General features: G+C 71.3%; 1 protein-coding gene across 9 annotated transcripts in view; it reads right to left on the bottom strand.

Moving 5' to 3' along the window:
- Nucleotides 1-21159, bottom strand: part of POU2F2 (POU class 2 homeobox 2) — a 48497-nt gene extending 27338 nt beyond the window's left edge. For 6 of the 9 annotated variants that reach the window (XM_075916034.1, XM_075916038.1, XM_075916037.1 and 3 more), the window contains exon 1: nucleotides 3105-3165. In XM_075916034.1, the coding sequence (XP_075772149.1) occupies nucleotides 3105-3150 (46 nt within the window). In that variant the 5' untranslated portion in view covers nucleotides 3151-3165. Of the gene's footprint in view, nucleotides 1-3104; nucleotides 3167-21113 lie in introns of those variants that run through there. The other 3 variants (XM_075916040.1, XM_075916035.1, XM_075916043.1) reach the window with 3 other exon arrangements.
- Nucleotides 21160-25839: the final 4680 nt, after the last annotated feature.

Consider the following 25839-nt stretch of genomic DNA (forward strand, 5'->3'; position numbering starts at 1 on the left):
CCCCACCTCACAGCTAGCCCCCCTCCTCACAGCCAGCCCCCCACCACGCAGCCAGCCCCCCCCATGGCCAGCCCCCACCTCACAGCCAGCCCCCCCCATGGCCAGCCCCCACCTCACAGCCAGCCCCCACCTCACAGCCAGCCCCCCCATAGCCAGCCCCCCACCTCACAGCCACCCCCCCACCACACAACCAGTCCCCCCCATAGCCAGCCCCCACCTCACAGCCAGTCCCCCCCATAGCCAGCCCCCCACCTCACAGCCAGCCCCCACCTCACAGCCAGTCCCCCCCATAGCCAGCCCCCCACCTCACAGCCAGCCCCCACCTCACAGCCAGCCCCCCACCTCACAGCCACCCCCCCACCACACAGCCAGCCCACCTCACAGCCAGCCCCCACCTCACAGCCAGCCCCCCCCATAGCCAGCCCCCACCTCACAGCCACCCCCCACCTCACAGCCAGCCCCCCCCATAGCCAGCCCCCACCTCACAGCCACCCCCCCACCTCACAGCCAGCCCCCCCATGGCCAGCCCCCACCTCACAGCCAGCCCCCCCCATAGCCAGACCCCCTCATAGCCAGCCCCCCACCTCACAGCCAGCCCCCCCCCATAGCCAGCCCCCCACCTCACAGCCAGCCCCCACCTCACAGCCAGCCCCCCCCATAGCCAGCCCCCCACCTCACAGCCAGCCCCCCCCATGGCCAGCCCCCACCTCACAGCCAGCCCCCACCTCACAGCCAGCCCCCCCATAGCCAGCCCCCACCTCACAGCCAGCCCCCCCCATAGCCAGCCCCCCACCTCACAGCCACCCCCCCACCACACAGCCAGTCCCCCCCATAGCCAGCCCCCCACCTCACAGCCAGTCCCCCACCACACAGCCAGTCCCCCCCATAGCCAGCCCCCCACCTCACAGCCAGCCCCCACCTCACAGCCAGTCCCCCCCCATAGCCAGCCCCCCACCTCACAGCCAGCCCCCACCTCACAGCCAGCCCCCCACCTCACAGCCACCCCCCCACCACACAGCCAGCCCACCTCACAGCCAGCCCCCCCCATAGCCAGCCCCCACCTCACAGCCACCCCCCCACCTCACAGCCAGCCCCCCCCATAGCCAGCCCCCCACCTCACAGCCAGCCCCCCCCATAGCCAGCCTCCACCTCACAGCCAGCCCCCCCCATAGCCAGCCTCCACCTCACAGCCACCCCACCACCACACAGCCAGCCCCCCCCATAGCCAGCCTCCACCTCACAGCCACCCCCCCACCACACAGCCAGCCCCCCCCATAGCCAGCCCCCCACCTCACAGCCACCCCCCCACCACACAGCCAGTCCCCCCCATAGCCAGCCCCCCACCTCACAGCCACCCCCCCACCACACAGCCAGCCCCCCCCATAGCCAGCCCCCCACCTCACAGCCACCCCCCCACCACACAGCCAGCCCCCCCCATAGCCAGCCCCCCACCTCACAGCCACCCCCCCACCACACAGCCAGTCCCCCCCATAGCCAGCCTCCACCTCACAGCCAGCCCCCCCCATAGCCAGCCCCCCACCTCACAGCCAGCCCCCACCTCACAGCCAGCCCCCCCCATAGCCAGCCCCCCACCTCACAGCCACCCCCCCACCACACAGCCAGTCCCCCCCATAGCCAGCCCCCACCTCACAGCCAGCCCCCCACCTCACAGCCAGTCCCCCCCCATAGCCAGCCCCCCACCTCACAGCCACCCCCCCACCACACAGCCAGTCCCCCCCATAGCCAGCCCCCACCTCACAGCCAGCCCCCCACCTCACAGCCAGTCCCCCCCATAGCCAGCCCCCCACCTCACAGCCAGCCCCCCACCACGCAGCCAGTCCCCCCCATAGCCAGTCCCCCACCTCACAGCCAGCCCCCACCTCACAGCCAGTCCTCCCCATAGCCAGTCCCCCACCTCACAGCCAGCCCCCCACCACACAGCCAGTCCCCCCCATAGCCAGCCCCCCACCACACAGCCAGTCCCCCCCATAGCCAGTCCCCCACCTCACAGCCAGCCCCCACCTCACAGCCAGTCCTCCCCATAGCCAGTCCCCCACCTCACAGCCAGCCCCCCACCACGCAGCCAGTCCCCCCCATAGCCAGCCCCCCACCACACAGCCAGTCCCCCCCATAGCCAGTCACCCACCTCATAGCCAGCCCCCACCTCACAGCCAACCCCCCCACCTCACAGCCAGCCCCCCCCATAGCCAGTCCCCCGCATGGCCAGCCCCCACCTCACAGCCAGTCCCCCCCATGGCCAGCCCCCACCATAGCCAGCCCCCACCTCACAGCCAACCCCCCTATAGCCAGCCCCCCACCTCACAGCCAGTCCCCCCCATGGCCAGCCCCCACCATAGCCAGCCCCCACCTCACAGCCAGCCCCCCCATAGCCAGCCCCCCACCTCACATCCAGCCCCCACCATAGCCAGCCCCCACCTCACAGCCAGTCCCCCCCATAGCCAGCCCCCCACCTCACAGCCAGCCCCCACCTCACAGCCAGTCCCCCCCATGGCCAGCCCCCACCTCACAGCCAGCCCCCACCATAGCCAGCCCCCATCTCACAGCCAGCCCCCCCCATAGCCAGTCCCCCGCATGGCCAGCCCCCATTCACAGCCAGCCCCCCCATAGCCAGCCCCCACCTCACAGCCAGTCCCCCCCATAGCCAGTCCCCCGCATGGCCAGCCCCCACTCACAGCCAGTCCCCCCCATAGCCAGCCCCCCACCTCACAGCCAGCCCCCACCTCACAGCCAGTCCCCCCCATAGCCAGCCCCCCACCTCACAGCCAGCCCCCACCTCACAGCCAGTCCCCCCCATAGCCAGCCCCCACCTCACAGCCAGCCCCCCACCTCACAGCCAGTCCCCCCCATAGCCAGTCCCCCACCTCACAGCCAGCCCCCCCCACATAGCCAGCCCCAGACAGCCGGTGCCCCACAGCTAGCATCCCCCAAAGCCAGTGCACTCCCCACATGGGCAGCCCCTCCCCACAGCCGGAGCCCTGTCCCACAGCTCCCCCTGCTGGGTAGGGCCGGGCCGGCCGTGAACAGTGCCAGGGGCCAGGCTGTCTGTGCAGGGAGCCTGCCCCGGCTCCCGTCCCCACCCCTACCTGGCACCACCTGGCGGGCTCGCCATGGCGGGGGGCTCATCTGCATGGTGCCCAGCTGGGGAGGGTGAGGAGTGACGGGGGAGGGGCAGAGCAGGGGGAGTTCCCAGCCCCCCCCAGGAGAGGGAAGGAGCACAAGGGGGGGCCAGGGGGATGCGGGCAGCAGGAAGCAGCTGGGAGGAAACTGCAGGGGAGGAGAACAGCGAGGAAAACACCCGGCGTGCAACAGGGCCCGCAGCACAGACACACGCACACCCGGCGTGCGACAGGGCCCGCAGCACAGACACACGCACACCCGGCGTGCGACAGGGCCCGCAGCACAGACACACGCACACCCGGCGTGCGACAGGGCCCGCAGCACAGACACACGCACACCCGGCATGCGACAGGGCCCGCAGCACAGACACACTCACACCCGGCGTGCGACAGGGCCCGCAGCAGAGACACACGCACACCCGGCGTGCGACAGGGCCCGCAGTACAGACACACGCACACCCGGCGTGCGACAGGGCCCGCAGCACAGACACACGCACACCCGGCGTGCGACAGGGCCCGCAGCACAGACACACGCACACCCGGCATGCGACAGGGCCCGCAGCACAGACACACTCACACCCGGCGTGCGACAGGGCCCGCAGCAGAGACACACGCACACCCGGCGTGCGACAGGGCCCGCAGTACAGACACACGCACACCCGGCGTGCGACAGGGCCCACAGCACAGACACACGCACACCCGGCGTGCGACAGGGCCCGCAGCAGAGACACACGCACACCCGGCGTGCGACAGGGCCCACAGCAGAGACACACGCACACCCGGCATGCAACAGGGCCCGCAGCACAGACACACGCACACCCGGCGTGCGACAGGGCCCGCAGCACAGATACACGCACACCCGGCGTGCGACAGGGCCCGCAGCACAGAAACACGCACACCCGGCGTGCGACAGGGCCCGCAGCACAGACACACGCACACCCGGCGTGCGACAGGGCCCGCAGCAGAGACACACACACACACGGCGTGCGACAGGGCCCGCAGCACAGACACACGCACCCCTGGCGTGCGACAGGGCCCGCAGCACAGACACACGCACACCCGGCGTGCGACAGGGCCCGCAGCACAGACACACGCACACCCGGCGTGCGACAGGGCCCGCAGCAGAGACACACCCGCACCCCGGCGTGCGACAGGGCCCGCAGCACAGACACACGCACACCCGGCGTGCGACAGGGCCCGCAGCACAGACACGCACACCCGGCGTGCGACAGGGCCCGCAGCACAGACACACGCACACCCGGCGTGCAACAGTGCCCGCAGCACAGACACACTCACACCCGGCGTGCGACAGGGCCCGCAACAGAGACACACACACACCCGGCGTGCGACAGGGCCCGCAGCACAGACACACGCACACCCGGCGTGCGACAGGCCCGCAGCACAGACACACGCACACCCGGCGTGCGACAGGGCCCGCAGCACAGACACACGCACACCCGGCGTGCGACAGGGCCCGCAGCAGAGACACACGCACACCCGGCGTGCGACAGGGCCCGCAGCAGAGACACACGCACACCCGGCGTGCGACAGGGCCCGCAGCACAGACGCACACACACCCGGCGTGCGACAGGGCCCGCAGCACAGACACACGCACACCCGGCGTGCGACAGGGCCCGCAGCACAGACACACGCACACCCGGCGTGCGACAGGGCCCGCAGCACAGACACACGCACACCCGGCGTGCGACAGCTCCTGGCATGGACCCATGCACCCGCCACGCGAGAGGGTCCCTGGCTCTGACACACACGGCATGTACCTGAGGGCCTTTGTACACACACGCACGCACTGCTGAGTCCGCACCTGCACGTCAGCTGCTGCCCACCAGAGGGCAGCAGGGCCTCGTGAACATTCACACCCAGCCCTGGTGCACCCAGCTCAGGGCTGCCGTGGGAGTGAGCCCCCCTCCCGCCCCCAGGCTGTGGCAGGCATGTGGGACAGAGGAGGCTGAAGGGGAGGCAGGGCCGGGCAGCCGGGGAGAAGGGCAGGCCCGGGGCCCATTGCTCTGCCCTATGGATCCAGGCAGGCGCCCTGGGCTGCAGTCTTGGGGGAGGGGAGAGGCTGGAGGGGGCAGGGGAATGCACCTGCCACCCCCCCCCCGAGTAGGAGGGAGAGCGGGGGAGGGCATTGAATGCACCCAGACTCCCCTCTCCCCGCCACCTCCAAACCTGCTGCGCCCCACTCCTCAGGCCTCCCAGACTGGAGCCAGGAGCAGAGGCTGGGAGGGGGGGGTTCAGTTGGGGGGGGAGACCGAGGCATGGGGGTGAACTGTGGGCAAGGGTGCCACCCGGCCTCGCCCTGAGCTGGGCCAGACATGCAGGGCACCAGTGCCAGGGAAGGGCAGGGAACAGCTCCCATTTGCACGTCTGTGCCTGCACACTTGCCTGCTCTCTGCGGCACCTTCCCCTGCCCTCGCACACTTTCCTATCTCTTCCCCTGCCCTCGCACACTCAGCAGCACCTTCCCCTGCCCTCACACTCTCCTACTTTTTCCTTTGCCCTCGCACACTCAGCAGCACCTTCCCCTGCCCTCGCACACTCAGCAGCACCTTCCCCTGCCCTCGCGAACTCTCCTACCTCTTCCCCTGCCCTCGCACTCTCCTACTTTTTCCTTTGCCCTCGCACACTCAGCGGCACTTGCCCTGCCCTTGTGCACTCAGCGGCACTGCCTTTTCCCCTGGGCTCTCCGCTCCCGAGGCCCACCAGGAGGCATAGTACGTGAGAGACCCCATATTGTCGGCCCCACAATCATTCTCTTCTTGCTGAGGGCGCCGTGGGACTCACGGCATTTCACCGGCAATCGGAGGATTCACTGGGAGCAGGCCTGGAGCCAGGGAGGTGTAGGGGGAAAGAAAACAGCTGGTGAATGATTGGCGGGCGGGGGGGGCCTGGGGGCATCGTACATCACTCAAATGCCCCCCCCCCGGGAGTTTGTCAGACAATGAAACGCTGCAGCATCTCACTCCCATCCATCCGACGTGGGGCAGCAGGGGGCCATTGGCTCCAACCAGCCAGCCCTCCGTACTGCCTCCTCTCCATCTGCTCCCACCCCCACCGCACCCAGGTCACGGCCGCACATGGCTAAGGGGTCGAGGGAGACCTGGGGGACTCCCGACCCTCCCCCGGGTTCACCGTGGGAGAGAATTAACTATCAGGAGAGAGGTGGATTCGGTACTCGAAGACGCTCATGCATGAGCCCACACACGCACACGCAAAAACACGCATGTGCATGCAATTGTGTATGCGTGAAAATACACACCCAAACCCGTGTGCACATGCATGAACACGCATCAACATGTACATACAAACACATACATGTGCACCCATGCACGCATGAACTTGCGCACCTGTGTGAACACACGCGCACACATGTGAACACGCACACACCAGCCGCGTGGGCAGAGATGGAGAAAAAGGCAAAAGGAAGGGAATTGCAAAGAACCCAGGAGTCCTGCCCCCCGCCCGCCCCTCTATCCCACTACACCGCATTCACCTGCTAATACTCAGTCCCAACCCTGGCAGGGCACTGCTGGGGGAAGTTCGCAGCGCCACAGCCCCAAGCTGAGCTGGGATGGGGAGACCGAGGGGGATACGGAGGCAGGGCTGAACGCCACTCCCTCCCCCCAGCCCCCTTCAGCCCCACAACTGGAGCCCCCCAGTCTCTGGGTTGCTCCCAGCCTCCCGCCCCCGCCCAATTTGGCCGATTGGCAGAGCTGTCCGTCAGCCTCGCGTCCCCGCTGGGAGGCTGGACACTGTCCCCTCAGGGGGCTGGGAGTGGGGTCGGGGGGTCACAAGGCTGCAGGAATGGGGGGCCCACAGCTTGCTGCCTTCGGAGCCTGGGGGAAGTTTGAGGAAACCGCTGCTGGGGGCAGGGAAGGGGGGCAAGTCCCGGTGAACCCCCATCACAGGTGGGCCAGTGACAAGCATCTGATGGGGCCAGATAGGAGCCGGTACCTCCTGCGGGGCCAGGCCCCATGTCCTGGCCCCTGGCCCTGAGCCAGCTAGTGCCCAGCGCTGGCCGGGATCGGGGCTGGCACCCCCTAGAGGGGAGAGGCCTGGGGGTTGGGGAAAGCAGGGCAGGCAGGGCTGCCTCTCGCCTGCTGTCCCAGCAGACCTGCCGCTAATTAAACCTCCATGAAACGTCATTAAGTGGCTCTTGCTTCCAACCTCATTACATGCTGATGAGGAGAGAGGCTCGCTCAGCCCCCCCATCGCCGCCCTGCCGCCCTTCTCCCTGCCAGGCTGCTCTGTTATCTGGGCCCTGAGCACAACGGGGGGCACCAGCCAAGGAGCCAAGCGACTGGCTGAGGAAGGGGGCACCCCAAAGTCCTTGATTCCTCCATCACTCTGTCAGCAGAACTTTCCAGCCTTGAACCCTCACACCCCTAAGTTATAGTCCTGGAACCTTCCCACCCCAATGTTCCACACCTGGAACCTTCACACCCCCAACATTCCAGTCCTGGAACCTTCCCACCCCAATGTTCCACACCTGGAACCTTCACACCCCCAACATTCCAGTCCTGGAACCTTCCCACCCCAATGTTCCACACCTGGAACCTTCCCACCCGAACGTTCCAGTCCTGGAACCTTCTGTGACATTGTCACGGGGTGGGGGGGAGTTCCCGATCTCAGGCGGCAGGTGGCACCGAAGGTCTGTGGGTCCCAGGGACACGGTGCCGGCCGGATCGACGTCAGCGCAGGGCCCAGGGCCGGCGGCCTCGTTCCTCTCGGGGGGGAGGGGGGAACCCGGCCGCTCCGCCCTTCCCTGCCCTAAGCCCCTTCTCTCCTCCCAGCCCAGCCGAGACTCACCCTTCCCCCTGGCCCAGCCCCGGCCCGGTGCAGCCCCGCCGGCCCTTCCCCCTGGCCCAGCCCCGGCCCGGTGCAGCCCTGCCGGCCCTTCCCCCTGGCCCAGCCCCGGCCCGGTGCAGCCCCGCCGGCCCTTCCCCCTGGCCCAGCCCCGGCCCGGTGCAGCCCCGCCGGCCCTTTCCCCTGGCCCAGCCCCGGCCCGGTGCAGCCCCGCCGGCCCTTCCCCCTGGCCCAGCCCCGGCCCGGTGCCGCCCCACCGGCCCTTCCCCCTGGCCCAGCCCCGGCCCGGTGCAGCCCCACCGGCCCTTCCCCCTGGCCCAGCCCCGGCCCGGTGCAGCCCCACCGGCCCTTCCCCCTGGCCCAGCCCCGGCCCGGTGCAGCCCCGCCGGCCCTTCCCCCTGGCCCAGCCCCGGCCCGGGTGCCGCCCCGCCGGCCCTTCCCCCTGGCCCAGCCCCGGCCCGGTGCAGCCCCGCCGGCCCTTCCCCCTGGCCCAGCCCCGGCCCGGTGCAGCCCCGCCGGCCCTTCCCCCTGGCCCAGCCCCGGCCCGGTGCAGCCCCGCCGGCCCTTCCCCCTGGCCCAGCCCCGGCCCGGTGCAGCCCCGCCGGCCCTTCCCCCTGGCCCAGCCCCGGCCCGGTGCAGCCCCGCCGGCCCTTCCCCCTGGCCCAGCCCCGGCCCGGTGCAGCCCCGCCGGCCCTTCCCCCTGGCCCAGCCCCGGCCCGGTGCAGCCCCGCCGGCCCTTCCCCCTGGCCCAGCCCCGGCCCGGTGCAGCCCCGCCGGCCCTTCCCCCAGGCCCAGCCCCGGCCCGGTGCAGCCCCGCCGGCCCTTCCCCCTGGCCCAGCCCCGGCCCGGTGCAGCCCCGCCAGCCCTTCCCCCTGGCCCAGCCCCGGCCCGGTGCAGCCCCGCCAGCCCTTCCCCCTGGCCCAGCCCCGGCCCGGTGCAGCCCCGCCGGCCCTTCCCCCTGGCCCAGCCCCGGCCCGGTGCAGCCCTGCCGGCCCTTCCCCCTGGCCCAGCCCCGGCCCGGTGCAGCCCCGCCGGCCCTTCCCCCTGGCCCAGCCCCTGGCCCCCGTGCACCGTGGTCGGACCAGCCCTTCCGCCTCCCTCAGGCTCTGCCCAGGGTCTCTGGCCGGGCCCACGAGCCCAGGGAGCCTTTCCTGGAAGGCCAAGACGTCCCTCCCCCCCCCATAACTCTCTCAGTAAGCCCGGGGGGCCCCTCCCCATTCTGCACCATGGATCCAATGGGGAGAACCCTGCTGGACTCTTGGGGCACCTCCCTGTGTGCAGAGAGCAGGGGGGGCAGGTACTCGCCCCAGTCCTGCGGGTGCCGGAGCATAAAGGCCTCCAGCATCTGCGCCAGGGTCCCCGGGAACCTCCCCACCAGCCCGCTGGGCCGGGCGCCCTACGCTGGGGTCCAGGTGAGCCGGGCCCCGTGTGTCTCCCACAGGCACCGGAGCGGGGCCGACATGAAGTGGGATCCCTGGTCCGTGAGGACTCCTGGGGGAACCCCCTGCTGAACAGGGCCAGCGGCGCGTCTGCCACCGGGTCTGCTCGCTAGAGGGCAGGGCCACGGCCCCGGGGCAGTCGGGAGCCAGATCCCCGGCTCCCAGGACGTATTTCTCCCCCGTCTGGGTGGCCTGGCCCCACTAGATCCATCCCCACCCTCTGGAAAGGCTCCTCTACGATGGGCCGGCGCCTCGAGGCAGCTTCCCCCCGTCTCGGGCGTCCCGCCCCCTGGCAGGAGTCGCAGGCCCGGCAGTGCCGCTGCACGGCGCAAAGATCCCCGGGCGGCAGGAGGCCTGGAGCAGCCTCAGCCGGGTGCGCTGGATCCCCTGACCGGGACGCCATGGGCCAGGTACAGCAGCCTGGGGTGACGCTTTGGGGGAGCCACCAGCTGCCACTGGACCCCCCATGTCCCCACCTTCCTGGGGGAGCCGTTCCCGGACAGGAACCCCTCCCCCACAGGAACCCCTCCCGGCAGCCTCCCCCGAGGGGCTGAGCTGTGCCGAGTCCAGTCTGGTCCCTCAGCGTCTGCAAGGGGGGGTCTGCCTGCACCTCCGCCTGGAGTTCAGCCGCTGGGACCTGTTCCCCCCCTTGCCTGGGTCCGGAGTCCCAGCCCTGCTGAGCCCGGCCCCCTGGGGCATCTTGTCTGCTGGGCCGGGGCCCCGGGCCCCTCTCCCAGGGCGGGGTGCGGATACATCTCATTGCTCTCCGTGTTAACCACTGTCTCACTGAAACCTTTAGTGCAACTTTGTACCCAGCCCCTTTAGCCTTGCAGGGAGCCGCAGCTCTGCAGCGAGCCGCCCTTTTCTGTGTCGGCTGGAGTCTCCTCACCTGCTCCTGTGCAGGCTCCGTCCCCTCTGGCTACACGCACCGTCCTGCTGCGTGGGCGAGGGGTGAACGGCCGCCCCCGCCCCCTGGCCCTGGGGGAGGTCGGCGAGGGGTGGGAGCCAGAGCCCGGAACTATGAGACGAACAATGGGACCCGTGAAGTGGCCTGGACCTACGGCCGCCCTAGGAGTCGGCAGCAAGGGCCTGCGTTGGGAAGCCCTCTGTGAAGGGGAACGTGGCCGCGCTGAGACACCCCCAGACCAAGGCCCACACGTGGCAAACTGCACGTGCACATGGTGCCTCGCACAGGCGATGCGGGTGCACGTGGTGGCTAACGGGGGAGATGTGCAGGAGGGGGAAGACGCTGTTGACTGAAGGCGTCTTGCAGGGAACCCGGGAGCAGCGATCCGGATTGGCAGGAGCCCGGCTCCACCCCTGCCCCACCTAACTCACCCGGCCCGTGCAGTGAGAGGGAGTGTGTGTGTGTGGGGGGGGGGGTGTATGGGTGTGTGTGTGTATGGGTGTATGGGTGTGTGTGTATGGGGGGGTGTCGGTGTATGTGTGGGTGTGGGTGTATGAGGGGTGGGGGTGTCAGTGTGTATGTGTTTGTGTATGTGTGGGTGTGTGTATGGGTGTGTGTGTATGTGGGGTGTATGTGTGTGGGTGTGTATGGGTGTGTGTGGGGGTGTCAGTGTGTGTGTGTGTGTGTGTGTGTATGTGGGGTGTGTATGCGTGTGTGTATGTGGGGTGTGTGTGTGTGTCAGTGTGTGTGTGTGTATGTGGGGGATGTGGGGGTGTATGGGGGGTGTCAGTGTGTGTATGGGTGTGTGTGTGCGGGTGTGTATGTGTGTGTGTATGTGGGGGGTGTCGGTGTGTGTGTGTGTGTGTGTGTGTGTATGTGGGGTGTGTGGGGGGGGTGTCGGTGTGTGTGTGCGGGTGTGTATGTGTGTGTGTATGTGGGGGGTGTCGGTGTATGTGTGTGGGGGGGTGTCGGTGTGTGTGTGTGTGTGGATGTGGGGGATGTGGGGGTGTATGGGGGGTGTCGGTGTGTGTGTATGTGGGGGGTGTCGGTGTATGTGTGTGTGTGGGGGGGGGGTGTGGGGGGGTGTCGGTGTGTGTGTGTGTGTGGATGTGGGGGATGTGGGGGTGTATGGGGGGTGTCGGTGTGTGTGTGCGGGTGTGTATGTGTGTGTGTATGTGGGGGGTGTCGGTGTATGTGTGTGTGTGTGTGTGTGTATGTGGGGTGTGTGGGGGGGTGTCGGTGTGTGTGTGTGTGTGGATGTGGGGGATGTGGGGGTGTATGGGGGGTGTCGGTGTGTGTGTGCGGGTGTGTATGTGTGTGTGTATGTGGGGGGTGTCGGTGTATGTGTGTGTGTGTGTGTGTGTATGTGGGGTGTGTGGGGGGGGTGTTGGTGTGTGTGTGTGTGTGGATGTGGGGGATGTGGGGGTGTATGGGGGGTGTCAGTGTGTGTATGGGTGTGTGTGTGCGGGTGTGTATGTGTGTGTGTATGTGGGGGGTGTCGGTGTATGTGTGTGTGTGTGTGTGTGTGTGTGTATGTGGGGTGTGTGGGGGGGTGTCGGTGTGTGTGTGTGTGTGGATGTGGGGGATGTGGGGGTGTATGGGGGGTGTCGGTGTGTGTGTGCGGGTGTATGTGGGGGGTGTCGGTGTACGTGTGGGGGGGGGTGTCAGTGTGTGTATGGGTGTGTGTGTGCGGGTGTGTATGTGTGTGTGTATGTGGGGGGGTGTCGGTGTACGTGTGGGGGGGGGTGCTATATCATATGCACATGATAAGTGTTGACTGCTGTATGTGTGTTACCAATAACCGTGGACAGATCCCGTGCGGCACTTTTAAGTACAACAGGGGCCACGAGCCCCTCGCTTGCTCTGGCTACGATTGGTGGCCGGGGCCCTGTGGGGTCCGTCTGGCCACTCCTCTAGGTCGCCCCCATCAGCGGGTGCACCCCCACTTCCCTGAGGCCCTCCGTAGCCCCCATTCCAGAGGCACCCGGGCTACGGGCACCGTGAATGGGCCCGTCTGTGCCCCTCAGGGTCAGCTGGGTGTTGGCACCACGTGGTCTGGGCTACGACCTCGGCCGGGCCAGCGTCACCTCCGCCCCGTGTCCCAGTGGCCCGTCCCCGCCCTGCCACCCACCTGCAGGGGTACGAGCCGCCCCGCCCCCACCCGGCACACGGAGAGACCCGCCTCCCGAGGGTCGGACCCCCAGGAGGAGCCTGCTCCTCCTCCAAGGAGGTCTTGGGCCGTGGGGCCTGTCCTGGTGCCTGGGGCCCTGACCCCAGCGATGGCCGGTCAGGTGCGATGGGTCCGGCCCTGGCTGGCCCTCTGGGGGAAGGATTGCTGGGCCTCCCTCCTGGGACCCCTCCCTGGCACAGCCACGAGCTGATCTCCGCCTGATTCCCTCACACCCGGACCAGCTGTGAACTCGTCCACCAGCCGCCCCGAACAGCCCTCCGGATCCCTGTGCGCCCGCCACAGCCAGGTCGGCCGGGCACATTGCATGGGACCATCAGCCTGACCAGGGCCGCTGCGCTCCCCGCCCCCCCCGAACACCCACTCCCGGCAGCGTGGCGCCAGGCGGGAGGCCAGGTCTGAGACGGTCTCTGGCCACTTCTGCGCCCCTGTAGCCCTTCCCTGCACTTTCCTGGGGTCAGCCCGGACTGTGCGGCAGGGCCTGCTTGGCCCGTTCGGAGTCACCCGGCTGCAGATCCTCCAGCTGGTCGAGCCCCCTGCGGCCTCCTGACCCAGCAAGGGGGGAGCTGCCGGAGCCGGTCCACTGGGGGTCTGGGGCAGTTCACAGGCCTGCTCGAAGGGGCTCAGAAACCCGTCCACGTCCCCACGTCCTTACACTGGGCCAGCAGGAGCTTCTCCAAGTGCATGTCCGTCCCGGCCCCCCGGGGTCCTCCCCCTCAGTGCAGCCGGGCCCCTCGGCTCCTCCGCCACGGCCCCCCGGGGTCCTCCCCCTCAGTGCAGCCGGGCCCCTCGGCTCCTCCGCCCCGCCACGGCCCCCCGGGGTCCTCCCCCTCAGCGCAGCCGGGCCCCTCGGCTCCTCCGCCCCGCCACGGCCCCCCGGGGTCCTCCCCCTCAGCGCAGCCGGGCCCCTCGGCTCCTCCGCCCCGCCACGGCCCCCTGGGGTCCTCCCCCTCAGTGCAGCCGGGCCCCTCGGCTCCTCCGCCCCGCCACGGCCCCCTGGGGTCCTCCCCCTCAGTGCAGCCGGGCCCCTCGGCTCCTCCGCCCCGCCACGGCCCCCCGGGGTCCTCCCCCTCAGTGCAGCCGGGCCCCTCGGCTCCTCCGCCACGGCCCCCCGGGGTCCTCCCCCTCAGTGCAGCCGGGCCCCTCGGCTCCTCCGCCCCGCCACGGCCCCCCGGGGTCCTCCCCCTCAGCGCAGCCGGGCCCCTCGGCTCCTCCGCCCCGCCACGGCCCCCCGGGGTCCTCCCCCTCAGCGCAGCCGGGCCCCTCGGCTCCTCCGCCCCGCCACGGCCCCCTGGGGTCCTCCCCCTCAGTGCAGCCGGGCCCCTCGGCTCCTCCGCCCCGCCACGGCCCCCTGGGGTCCTCCCCCTCAGTGCAGCCGGGCCCCTCGGCTCCTCCGCCCCGCCACGGCCCCCCGGGGTCCTCCCCCTCAGTGCAGCCGGACCCCTCGGCTCCTCCGCCCCGCCACGGCCCCCTGGGGTCCTCCCCCTCAGTGCAGCCGGACCCCTCGGCTCCTCCGCCCCACCACGGCCCCCTGGGGTCCTCCCCCTCAGTGCAGCCGGGCCCCTCGGCTCCTCCGCCCCGCCACGGCCCCCCGGGGTCCTCCCCCTCAGTGCAGCCGGACCCCTCGGCTCCTCCGCCCCACCACGGCCCCCTGGGGTCCTCCCCCTCAGTGCAGCCGGGCCCCTCGGCTCCTCCGCCCCGCCACGGCCCCCCGGGGTCCTCCCCCTCAGCGCAGCCGGGCCCCTCGGCTCCTCCGCCCCGCCACGGCCCCCTGGGGTCCTCCCCCTCAGTGCAGCCGGGCCCCTCGGCTCCTCCGCCCCGCCACGGCCCCCCGGGGTCCTCCCCCTCAGTGCAGCCGGACCCCTCGGCTCCTCCGCCCCACCACGGCCCCCTGGGGTCCTCCCCCTCAGCGCAGCCGGGCCCCTCGGCTCCTCCGCCCCGCCACGGCCCCCCGGGGTCCTCCCCCTCAGCGCAGCCGGGCCCCTCGGCTCCTCCGCCCCGCCACGGCCCCCCGGGGTCCTCCCCCTCAGTGCAGCTGGGCCCCTCGGCTCCTCCGCCCCGCCACGGCCCCCCGGGGTCCTCCCCCTCAGCGCAGCCGGGCCCCTCGGCTCCTCCGCCCCGCCACGGCCCCCTGGGGTCCTCCCCCTCAGCGCAGCCGGGCCCCTCGGCTCCTCCGCCCCGCCACGGCCCCCTGGGGTCCTCCCCCTCAGCGCAGCCGGGCCCCTCGGCTCCTCCGCCCCACCATGGCCCCCTGGGGTCCTCCCCCTCAGTGCAGCCGGGCCCCTCGGCTCCTCCGCCCCGCCACGGCCCCCTGGGGTCCTCCCCCTCAGTGCAGCCGGGCCCCTCGGCTCCTCCGCCCCGCCACGGCCCCCTGGGGTCCTCCCCCTCAGCGCAGCCGGGCCCCTCGGCTCCTCCGCCCTGCCACGGCCCCCTGGGGTCCTCCCCCTCAGCGCAGCCGGGCCCCTCGGCTCCTCCGCCCCGCCACGGCCCCCTGGGGTCCTCCCCCTCAGCGCAGCCGGGCCCCTCGGCTCCTCCGCCCTGCCACGGCCCCCTGGGGTCCTCCCCCTCAGTGCAGCCGGGCCCCTCGGCTCCTCCGCCCCGCCACGGCCCCCTGGGGTCCTCCCCCTCAGTGCAGCCGGGCCCCTCGGCTCCTCCACCCCACCACGGCCCCCCGGGGTCCTCCCCCTCAGTGCAGCCGGGCCCCTCGGCTCCTCCGCCCCGCCACGGCCCCCTGGGGTCCTCCCCCTCAGTGCAGCCGGGCCCCTCGGCTCCTCCGCCCCGCCACGGCCCCCTGGGGTCCTCCCCCTCAGTGCAGCCGGGCCCCTCGGCTCCTCCGCCCCGCCACGGCCCCCTGGGGTCCTCCCCCTCAGTGCAGCCGGGCCCCTCGGCTCCTCCGCCCCGCCACGGCCCCCTGGGGTCCTCCCCCTCAGTGCAGCCGGGCCCCTCGGCTCCTCCGCCCCGCCACGGCCCCCTGGGGTCCTCCCCCTCAGCGCAGCCGGGCCCCTCGGCTCCTCCGCCCCGCCATGGCCCCCCGGGGTCCTCCCCCTCAGCGCAGCCGGGCCCCTCGGCTCCTCCGCCCCGCCATGGCCCCCTGGGGTCCTCCCCCTCAGTGCAGCCGGGCCCCTCGGCTCCTCCGCCCCGCCACGGCCCCCTGGGGTCCTCCCCCTCAGCTCAGCCGGGCCCCTCGGCTCCTCCGCCCCGCCACGGCCCCCTGGGGTCCTCCCCCTCAGCGCAGCCGGGCCCCTCGGCTCCTCCGCCCCGCCACGGCCCCCCGGGGTCCTCCCCCTCAGTGCAGCCGGACCCCTCGGCTCCTCCGCCCCACCATGGCCCCCTGGGGTCCTCCCCCTCAGCGCAGCCGGGCCCCTCGGCTCCTCCGCCCCGCCACGGCCCCCCGGGGTCCTCCCCCTCAGTGCAGCCGGACCCCTCGGCTCCTCCGCCCCGCCACGGCCCCCCGGGGTCCTCCCCCTCAGTGCAGCCGGGCCCCTCGGCTCCTCCGCCCCGCCACGGCCCCCCGGGGTCCTCCCCCTCAGTGCAGCCGGGCCCCTCGGCTCCTCCGCCCCGCCACGGCCCCCTGGGGTCCTCCCCCTCAGCGCAGCCGGGCCCCTCGGCTCCTCCGCCCCGCCACGGCCCCCCAGGGTCCTCCCCCTCAGTGCAGCCGGGCCCCTCGGCTCCTCCGCCCCGCCACGGCCCCCCGGGGTCCTCCCCCTCAGCGCAGCCGGGCCCCTCGGCTCCTCCGCCCCGCCACGGCCCCCCGGGGTCCTCCCCCTCAGTGCAGCCGGGCCCCTCGGCTCCTCCGCCCCGCCACGGCCCCCCGGGGTCCTCCCCCTCAGTGCAGCTGGGCCCCTCGGCTCCTCCGCCCCGCCACGGCCCCCCGGGGTCCTCCCCCTCAGTGCAGCCGGGCCCTTGGCTCCTCCGCCCCGCCACGGCCCCCCGGGGTCCTCCCCCTCAGTGCAGCTGGGCCCCTCGGCTCCTCCGCCCCGCCACGGCCCCCCGGGGTCCTCCCCCTCAGCGCAGCCGGGCCCTTGGCTCCTCCACCCCGCCACGGCCCCCTGGGGTCCTCCCCCTCAGCGCAGCCGGGCCCCTCGGCTCCTCCGCCCCGCCACGGCCCCCTGGGGTCCTCCCCCTCAGCGCAGCCGGGCCCCTCGGCTCCTCCGCCCCGCCACGGCCCCCCGGGGTCCTCCACCTCAGCGCAGCCGGGCCCTTGGCTCCTCCGCCCCGCCACGGCCCCCTGGGGTCCTCCCCCTCAGCGCAGCCGGGCCCTTGGCTCCTCCGCCCCGCCACGGCCCCCCGGGGTCCTCCCCCTCAGCGCAGCCGGGCCCCTCGGCTCCTCCGCCCCGCCACGGCCCCCCGGGGTCCTCCCCCTCAGCGCAGCCGGGCCCCTCGGCTCCTCCGCCCCGCCACGGCCCCCCGGGGTCCTCCCCCTCAGTGCAGCCGGGCCCCTCGGCTCCTCCGCCCCGCCACGGCCCCCTGGGGTCCTCCCCCTCAGCGCAGCCGGGCCCCTCGGCTCCTCCGCCCCGCCACGGCCCCCTGGGGTCCTCCCCCTCAGTGCAGCCGGGCCCCTCGGCTCCTCCGCCCCGCCACGGCCCCCTGGGGTCCTCCCCCTCAGTGCAGCCGGGCCCCTCGGCTCCTCCACCCCGCCACGGCCCCCCGGGGTCCTCCCCCTCAGTGCAGCCGGGGCCCTTGGCTCCTCCGCCCCGCCACGGCCCCCCGGGGTCCTCCCCCTCAGCGCAGCCGGGCCCCTCGGCTCCTCCGCCCCGCCACGGCCCCCTGGGGTCCTCCCCCTCAGTGCAGCCGGGCCCCTCGGCTCCTCCACCCCGCCACGGCCCCCCGGGGTCCTCCCCCTCAGTGCAGCCGGGGCCCTTGGCTCCTCCGCCCCGCCACGGCCCCCCGGGGTCCTCCCCCTCAGTGCAGCCGGGCCCTTGGCTCCTCCGCCCCGCCACGGCCCCCTGGGGTCCTCCCCCTCAGTGCAGCCGGGCCCCTCGGCTCCTCCACCCCGCCACGGCCCCCCGGGGTCCTCCCCCTCAGCGCAGCCGGGCCCCTCGGCTCCTCCACCCCGCCACGGCCCGCTCATGCTGCCGCTGCTCCCTATGGTCCTCGCGCTCCTTTTCGGGGTCCTGCCGCTCCTTCTCCTTGGGTATGCATACATTACCCTCCTAGTTCGAACTAGCGGGGTAGTGTAGACAGACCCCTTCTCCTGCGCCTCCAATTCCTTTATCTGCAGCTCCATCTCCCGCCGCCGCAGCTCTGCCAGGAGGGACCCCGCCCTGGACAGACCGCGCCTGGCAGAGCCTGTCCTGGTGGGCACCGCGTCTCCGGCGGGCGCCAGCCCTCCCTCCAGTCTGAGAGGCTGAGACGCTCCCCGGGGGTCTGGCTGCTCCCCGCTGGGACAGGATCCAGGCCCCTGGACGGGTCTCTCTCTTGCAGCCGGGCAATCAGCTGGGCCTTGGTTGCTTTTCCCGCGGGCAGGCCCCTCTCCGCACAGCCCCACCAGCTCTGCCCCCAGGAGTCGGGCGCAGGCCATCGCCCCGCCGGTCCCCGGGGTGCAGACTCCCCGGCCGAGTGCTGCAGCGCCCACGACTGCCAGGAACCGCTTCGCTCTGCGCCCCAGACACATACTGCTGGATGCTCCATCCACGGTGCAGCTGAACCATCCTCTGCTACCACTGTCACGGCGACGCCGGGGATCTTTGCGCCGCGCAGCGGCACTGCCGGGCCTGCGACTCCTGCCAGGGGGCGGGACGCCCGAGACGGGGGGAAGCTGCCTCGAGGCGCCGGCCCATCGTAGAGGAGCCGTTCCACGGGGGGTGGCAATGGATCTAGTGGGGATTTCACCACCTGCTACCCCAGGCCGTGGCCCTGCCCTCTATCCAGGCAGACCCGGTGGCAGACGCGCCCCTGGCCCTGTTCAGCAGGGGGGGTCCCCCAGGAGTCCTCACGGACCAGGGATCCAACTTCATGGCGGCCCCGCTCCAGTGCTTGTGGGGAAGTGCAGGGTCCAGCACCCCTGGGCCTCGGCGTAGCACCCCCAGACCAACGGGCTGGTGGGGAGGTTCAATGGGACTCGGAAGCAGATGCTAAGGACCTTTATGCACCAGCACCCGCAGGACTGGGACAAGTCCCGGCCCCCTGGGGTCCTCCCCACTCAGCGCAGCCGGGGCCCTCGGCTCCTCCGCCCCGCCACGGCCCCCTGGGGTCCTCCCCCTCAGCGCAGCCGGGCCCCTCGGCTCCTCCGCCCCGCCACGGCCCCCTGGGGTCCTCCCCCTCAGTGCAGCCGGGCCCCTCGGCTCCTCCGCCCCGCCACGGCCCCCTGGGGTCCTCCCCCTCAGTGCAGCCGGGCCCTTGGCTCCTCCGCCCCGCCACGGCCCCCTGGGGTCCTCCCCCTCAGCGCAGCCGGGCCCCTCGGCTCCTCCGCCCCGCCACGGCCCGCTCATGCTGCCGCTGCTCCCTACGGTCCTCGCGCTCCTTTTCGGGGTCCTGCCGCTCCGATCCGCACACACCCGCGCACACGCAGTGATCCGCACACACCCACGTGCACACAGCGATCCGCACACACCCACGCACACGCAGTGATCCGCACACACACACTGATACGCACACGCAGTGATCCGCACACACCCACGCACACGCAGCGATCCGCACACACCCGCGCACACACAGCGATCCGCACACACCCGCGCACACGCAGTGATCCGCACACACACACTGATACGCACACGCAGTGATCCGCACACACCCGCGCACACGCAGTGATCCGCACACACCCACGCACACGCAGCGATCCGCACACACACACTGATACGCACACGCAGTGATCCGCACACACCCGCGCACACGCAGCGATCCGCACACACCCACGCACACGCAGCGATCCGCACACACACACTGATACGCACACGCAGCGATCCGCACACACACACTGATACGCACACGCAGCGATCCGCACACACCCGCGCACATGGGCACCGATCCGCGCACACCCGCACACACACTGATATGCACACACGCAGCAATCTGCACACACCCGCGCACACGCAGCGATCCGCACACACCCGCGCACATGGGCACCGATCCACGCACACCCGCACACACACACTGATATGCACACACGCAGCGATCCGCACACACCCGCGCACACGCAGCGATCCGCGCACACCCGCACACACACTGATACGCACACACGCACCGATCCGCACACACCCGCGCACACACTCCGATCCACACACACCCACGCACATGGGCACCGATCCGCACACACCTGCACACACACACACCGACCCGCACACACCGATCCGCACACACCCACACCCGCAGCAATCCGCACACACTCACGCACACACACCGATCCGTACACACATGCACACACGCAGCTATCTCTACACATCCGTGCGCACAGGCACCGATCCGCACACACCCACGCACACGCACTGATCCGCACACACCCGCGCACACGCACTGATCCGCACACACCCGTGCACACACACTGATCCGCACACACCCGCACACACGCACCGATCCGCACACACCCGCGCACACGCAGCGATCCGCACACACCCGCGCACACGCAGCGATCCGCACACACCCACGCACACGCAGCGATCCGCACACACCCGCGCACACGCAGCGATCCGCACACACCCACGCACACGCAGCGATCCGCACACACACACTGATACGCACACGCAGCGATCCGCACACACCCGCGCACACGCAGCGATCCGCACACACCCGCGCACACGCAGCGATCCGCACACACACACTGATACGCACACGCACCGATCCGCACACACCCGCGCACATGCACCGATCCGCACACACCCGCGCACACGGGCACCGATCCAGCCCTCTGGCCTGTGCCCACCCCCCAGTATTAATAACTTTGCTCCAGCAACTCCCGACAGGCTCCACAAGACAAATCTTCCCCTCCCGCTGCCCCCCCCTCTCCAGTCCCCCTTGTGCCACGGACACCCCTCCCACCAGCACCCCTCCGCCCCCAAGCTTCCGCCAGCCCCGCTCTGCGCCGCCCCAGCTAGTCCCCGACTGCACCGCTGGGCAGTCACCCCCCGTCACTCACAAACCTCCCACGCTGGGTCCTGCACCCCCACCCTGGCCTGTCACCCAGACAGGACCCATGATTCCGTGTGTCCTGGGGGAGGGTCGGGGAAGGGCAGCCAATGCCCCTGCCTGACACAGACACCCCAGACCACTGCAACATGCCCCCCAAATCCCCATCTGAGAACCACCGAGGCCCCCGGCCCCGGTGAACAGATGGACGGCTCGGTGGGGGAGCAAGGGAAACCAAGTCACTGAACCAGCATGAGAACCGGGGCCCCAGCCCCCTGCTCCGACCACTGGGCCTCACGCCCCCTCCCCAGCACCAGGAGAAAACCCAACAGTCCTGAGCTACATGCCACAGGCACCCGCACTAGCCCCTTCTCTGCCCCCAGCCAACGACCCCCCAATCTCTGCCCCCAGCCAGCGACCCCAGATCTCTGCCCCCAGCCAGTGACCCCCAGATCTCTGCCCCCAGCCACCCCCAATCTCTGCCCCCCACCGACTCCTCAATCCTTCCCCCAGCCAGCGACCCACAATCTCTGCCCCCCCCACGCCGACGCACTGACCTTGCAGGCAGAAGTGGCAGCTGTAAAACATTCACTCCAGTCCAGTCCAGAACCTGGGAAGAGAGCAACTGGGTCAGAACTGGGGCCGCGCCAAGGGCCCGGGGCAGAGGCACCAGCAGCCAGGCTGGGGGGCAGGGCTAAGTGCTGCCCCGCTCCCTCGCTCGCACAAGCCTGGAGCCGTCGCTTTCCAAGCCCAGAATGCCCCTAACTGGGGATCTGCTGGGAAAAGGGCCTGGCCCCTCCACTCCAGGGGCAGGGAGTTCCACAGGTTGGGCCCGCCTTGGCTGGGAAGGGCTTCCTGCCCCTCTTTGGAACTGGCCCCGGCCAGGATCCCTGAACCATGTCCCCATAAAAATCGCAGCCTCTCTGGGGTGCAGGCAACACCCTCTTCAACCCCTTCCAGCCACGCACTTGTCCCCCGCGCTCCCACCAGGGTCACACGGCCCTTGGGACACCCCGACACCCCCATGGCACACTTGAGGGCTTGGACACAGCCCAAGCACACACAGCAGTCTGAGTGTGCACACATGTGCACAGACACATGCACGTACAGACGTGCACGCCCCATGCACGCACACATGTGCACACAGACATGCATGCCCCCGCACACACACATGTGCACACAGACATGCATGCCCCCGCGCACACACATGTGCACACAGACATGCACGCCCCCGCGCACACACGCAGACATGCACACGTACACACACTTGCGCACAGACGTGCATGCCTCCCTCATGCACACAAACATGCACATGTACACATACGTGCACGCAGACATGCACGCCCCCCACACGCACACATGTGCACCCACGCACACTGGCGTGTACATGTATGCACATGCCCCCCACACCCGTGTGCCCCTCCACATGTGCACGCACGCCCAGACATGCCCGCCCGAGCCGGTGAGAGAAGCAGGCGCTCTGCCTCCCGCCCCCCAGCCCGGGCAGCCCAGGCGCCCTGCTACCCCGGCCGGGGGCGCCAGGCCCAGCCCGCCCAGCGCCTGCTAATCAGGGGATGTCATCTGCGGAGCCAAGTCTTTGCTTAAAGAGATTTAGGGCAGGAATCAATAGGAAATTTAAAAATCAATGCGGTTAGCGGGAGGAAATCGATGGGTTTAATCGGGCTGCCGATCCCCGTCACAACAATTAGAACGACGGGATGTTCTACAACCTGCTACACGCCATTAGCGTCACCCGCGCCCTGAGCGATGGGGTCCCGGGGGACAGCCGGGCGGCGGGGAGGGGAGCGCAGCGCGGGGGCTGTGGGGGCCCGGCAGGAAGTGCGGGGGGGGGCAGATGGGGCCTGTCAGGGAGTGGTGACGGGGGGCAGATGGGGCCAGGAGGGAGTGACATGGGGGGGCAGATGGGGCCAGGAGGGAGTGGTGCAGGGGGGCCCAGCAGGGAGTGGTGAGGGGGGGCCCAGCAGGGAGTGGTGAGGGGGGGCCCAGCAGGGAGTGGTGCGGGGGGGGCAGATGGGGCCAGGAGGGAGTGACATGGGGGGGGCAGATGGGGCCAGGAGGGAGTGGTGCGGGGGGGGGCCCAGCAGGGAGTGATGGGGGGGCAGATGGGGCCAGGAGGGAGTGGTGCGGGGGGGCCCAGCAGGGAGTGGTGCGGGGGGGCCCAGCAGGGAGTGGTGAGGGGGGGCCCAGCAGGGAGTGGTGAGGGGGGGGCAGATGGGGCCAGGAGGGAGTGGTGCAGGGGGGGCCCAGCAGGGAGTGGTGAGGGGGGGGCCCAGCAGGGAGTGGTGAGGGGGGGCCCAGCAGGGAGTGGTGAGGGGGGGGGCAGATGGGGCCAGGAGGGAGTGGTGCGGGGGGGCCCAGCAGGGAGTGGTGCAGGGGGGGCCCAGCAGGGAGTGGTGAGGGGGGGGCCAGCAGGGAGTGGTGGGGGGGGGCAGATGGGGCCAGGAGGGAGTGGTGCAGGGGGGGCCCAGCAGGGAGTGGTGGGGGGGCAGATGGGGCCAGGAGGGAGTGGTGCGGGGGGGCCCAGCAGGGAGTGGTGCAGGGGGGGGCCCAGCAGGGAGTGGTGAGGGGGGGCCCAGCAGGGAGTGATGGGGGGGCAGATGGGGCCAGGAGGGAGAGGTGTGGGGGGGCCCAGCAGGGAGTGGTGCGGGGGGGGGCCAGCAGGGAGTGGTGAGGGGGGGCCCAGCAGGCAGTGGTGCGGGGGGGGGGCCCAGCAGGGAGTGGTGAGGGGGGGCCCAGCAGGCAGTGGTGCGGGGGGGGCCCAGCAGGGAGTGGTGCAGGGGGGGCCCAGCAGGGAGTGGTGAGGGGGGGCCCAGCAGGGAGTGGTGGGGGGGGGCAGATGGGGCCAGCAGGGAGTGGTGAGGGGGGGCCCAGCAGGGAGTGGTGACGGGGGGCCCAGCAGGGAGTGATGGGGGGGCAGATGGGCCCAGCAGGGAGTGGTGCAGGGGGGGCCCAGCAGGGAGTGGTGAGGGGGGCCCAGCAGGGAGTGATGGGGGGGCAGATGGGGCCAGGAGGAAGTGACATGGGGGGCAGGACCGGCTCGGTGCACTCAGCCTGTGCTCGGGGAGGGGACAATCCCTCCCTCGGTGTTAGCACGGATGCCCAAGGAAGCACGGGGGCAGGGTGCTGTGAGCTTCCTTAGCGGTGCCCTGGGAATGGGGAGGGGGTGGGAGTTGGCATGGGGGAGGGGGCCAGGCGAGGCAGCCTGGAGCGAGAAGCCCAATCGATGTGTCAGCGCCGGGGTCGCTGGGAATCCCCGAAAATCAATGCGCAGCGTTGGCGGCCGCGCGGAGCCCAGCCCAGGAGGGAGCTGACAGGCGCTAATCGGCCTGTCGATAGCCCTGACCCTGCCACTTAACCTATCGACAGGCGGGGGACTGCCCCGGGCGGGGGGGCGCCAGGCCAGCACGGGCTGGGGGTGGTTGGGCCCCGGGCGGGGGGGCGCCAGGCCAGCACGGGCTGGTGGTGGTTGGGCCCCGGGCGGGGGGGCGCCAGGCCAGCACGGGCTGGGGGTGGTTGGGCCCCGGGCGGGGGGGGCACCAGGCCAGCACGGGCTGGGGGTGGTTGGGTCCCGGGCGGGGGGGGCGCCAGGCCAGCACGGGCTGGGGGTGGTTGGGCCCCGGGCGGGGGGGCGCCAGGCCAGCACGGGCTGGGGGTGGTTGGGCCCCGGGCGGGGGGGGGCGCCAGGCCAGCACGGGCTGGGGGTGGTTGGGTCCTGGGCGGGGGGGGCGCCAGGCCAGCACGGGCTGGGGGTGGTTGGGCCCCGGGCGGGGGGGGCGCCAGGCCAGCACGGGCTGGGGGTGGTTGGGTTCCGGGCGGGGGGGGCGCCAGGCCAGCAAGGGCTGGGGGTGGTTGGGCCCCGGGCGGGGGGGGGGGGGCGCCAGGCCAGCACGGGCTGGGGGTGGTTGGGTCCCTGGCGGGGGGGCACCAGGCCAGCACGGGCTGGGGGTGGTTGGGTCCTGGGCGGGGGGGCGCCAGGCCAGCACGGGCTGGGGGTGGTTGGGCCCCGGGCGGGGGGGCGCCAGGCCAGCACGGGCTGGGGGTGGTTGGGTCCCGGGCGGGGGGGCGCCAGGCCGGTATGGGTGAGGGGTTGGGACAACTCCGGGCAGGGGGGCACCAGGTTGGCACAGGCTGTGGGTGGTCGGCCCTGGGCAGGGGAAGGGCCCTGGGCAGGGGAAGGGCCTGCCAGGGCATGGGGGTGTCAGCAAGGCCCCATGGGCTGGGGAGATACCACTGGCTGGATGCAGGGGTCACTGTCCCTCGGGAGTCAGACCTCAGTGCTAGAGACCCCCGGGGCACTATGGGAGGAGGCCTGGCACCAGCAGCCCTCTGGGACCCCCTTCCACTGGAGGGGCAGGAGCAACATCCCCTCTAATATGTTCTACCATGTGCAGAATAAACATTGTTGGGTGCACCAAGGCCTGTGGGAATGTGCACCCCCAGGAGAAGCACAAACGCAGCGAGGGCTCCACTAATCAGCTGGGCAGCCTTGGAATCTCTGCTGAGGGGCCGCCCACGCGCCCGGGTCCCAGGGACACTGGACAGGGAGACGTGGGACTCAGCAGGGATCCTGAGAAACACCCCCCGAGTGCAGCGTGAGGGGCCGATGGTACAGCAAGGCCCAGCTCCATTGCTACACCCGATCCAGGGCCTGGCTACACCCAAACCCCCTGCATCCTGATCCAGGGAGCAGCTACACCCCAACCCCCCTACACCCGATCCAGGGCCTGGCTACACCCAAACCCCATACAGCCCAAGGCAGGGCCTGGCTACACACTAATCCCCTGCACCCCGATCCAGAGTGTAGATACACCCCAACCCCCCTACACCCTGATCCAAGGCCTGGCTACATCCCACACCCTACAGCTCGATTCAGGGCCTGGCTACACCCCAACCGCCTACATCTGACCCAGACCACAGCAATACCTCAAAACCGCCACCATCCCTCTGCTCCCGGCTCCCACCCCAGGGCCCTGCCTGACGGGGTCGCGCTGAGGGGGTGCTGTGCTTGGTGGGCAGAGTGTGTATTTCCCCCTTTGGGCACCCAGAGGGTTAACCTCTCGGATGCCTGGGTCCACATTCGGCCTGCCCACAGCCCCCCCTCGCAGAGAGGGGCCTCTAAATATGGATTCCCCCCCCATCCCCCGTGGTGCAGGTGGGGGTGGGGCCCCAGCAGAGGGGGGTGGTGTCGGCTGCTCACAACTGCCCCAGGGCTCCGGGCGACGTGCACTCCCCACCACACAGGGGCAGAGGAAACCTCACAAC

This window comes from Pelodiscus sinensis, unplaced genomic scaffold (assembly GCF_049634645.1).
Source record: "Pelodiscus sinensis isolate JC-2024 unplaced genomic scaffold, ASM4963464v1 ctg108, whole genome shotgun sequence".
NCBI classification, from domain to species: domain Eukaryota; kingdom Metazoa; phylum Chordata; order Testudines; family Trionychidae; genus Pelodiscus; species Pelodiscus sinensis.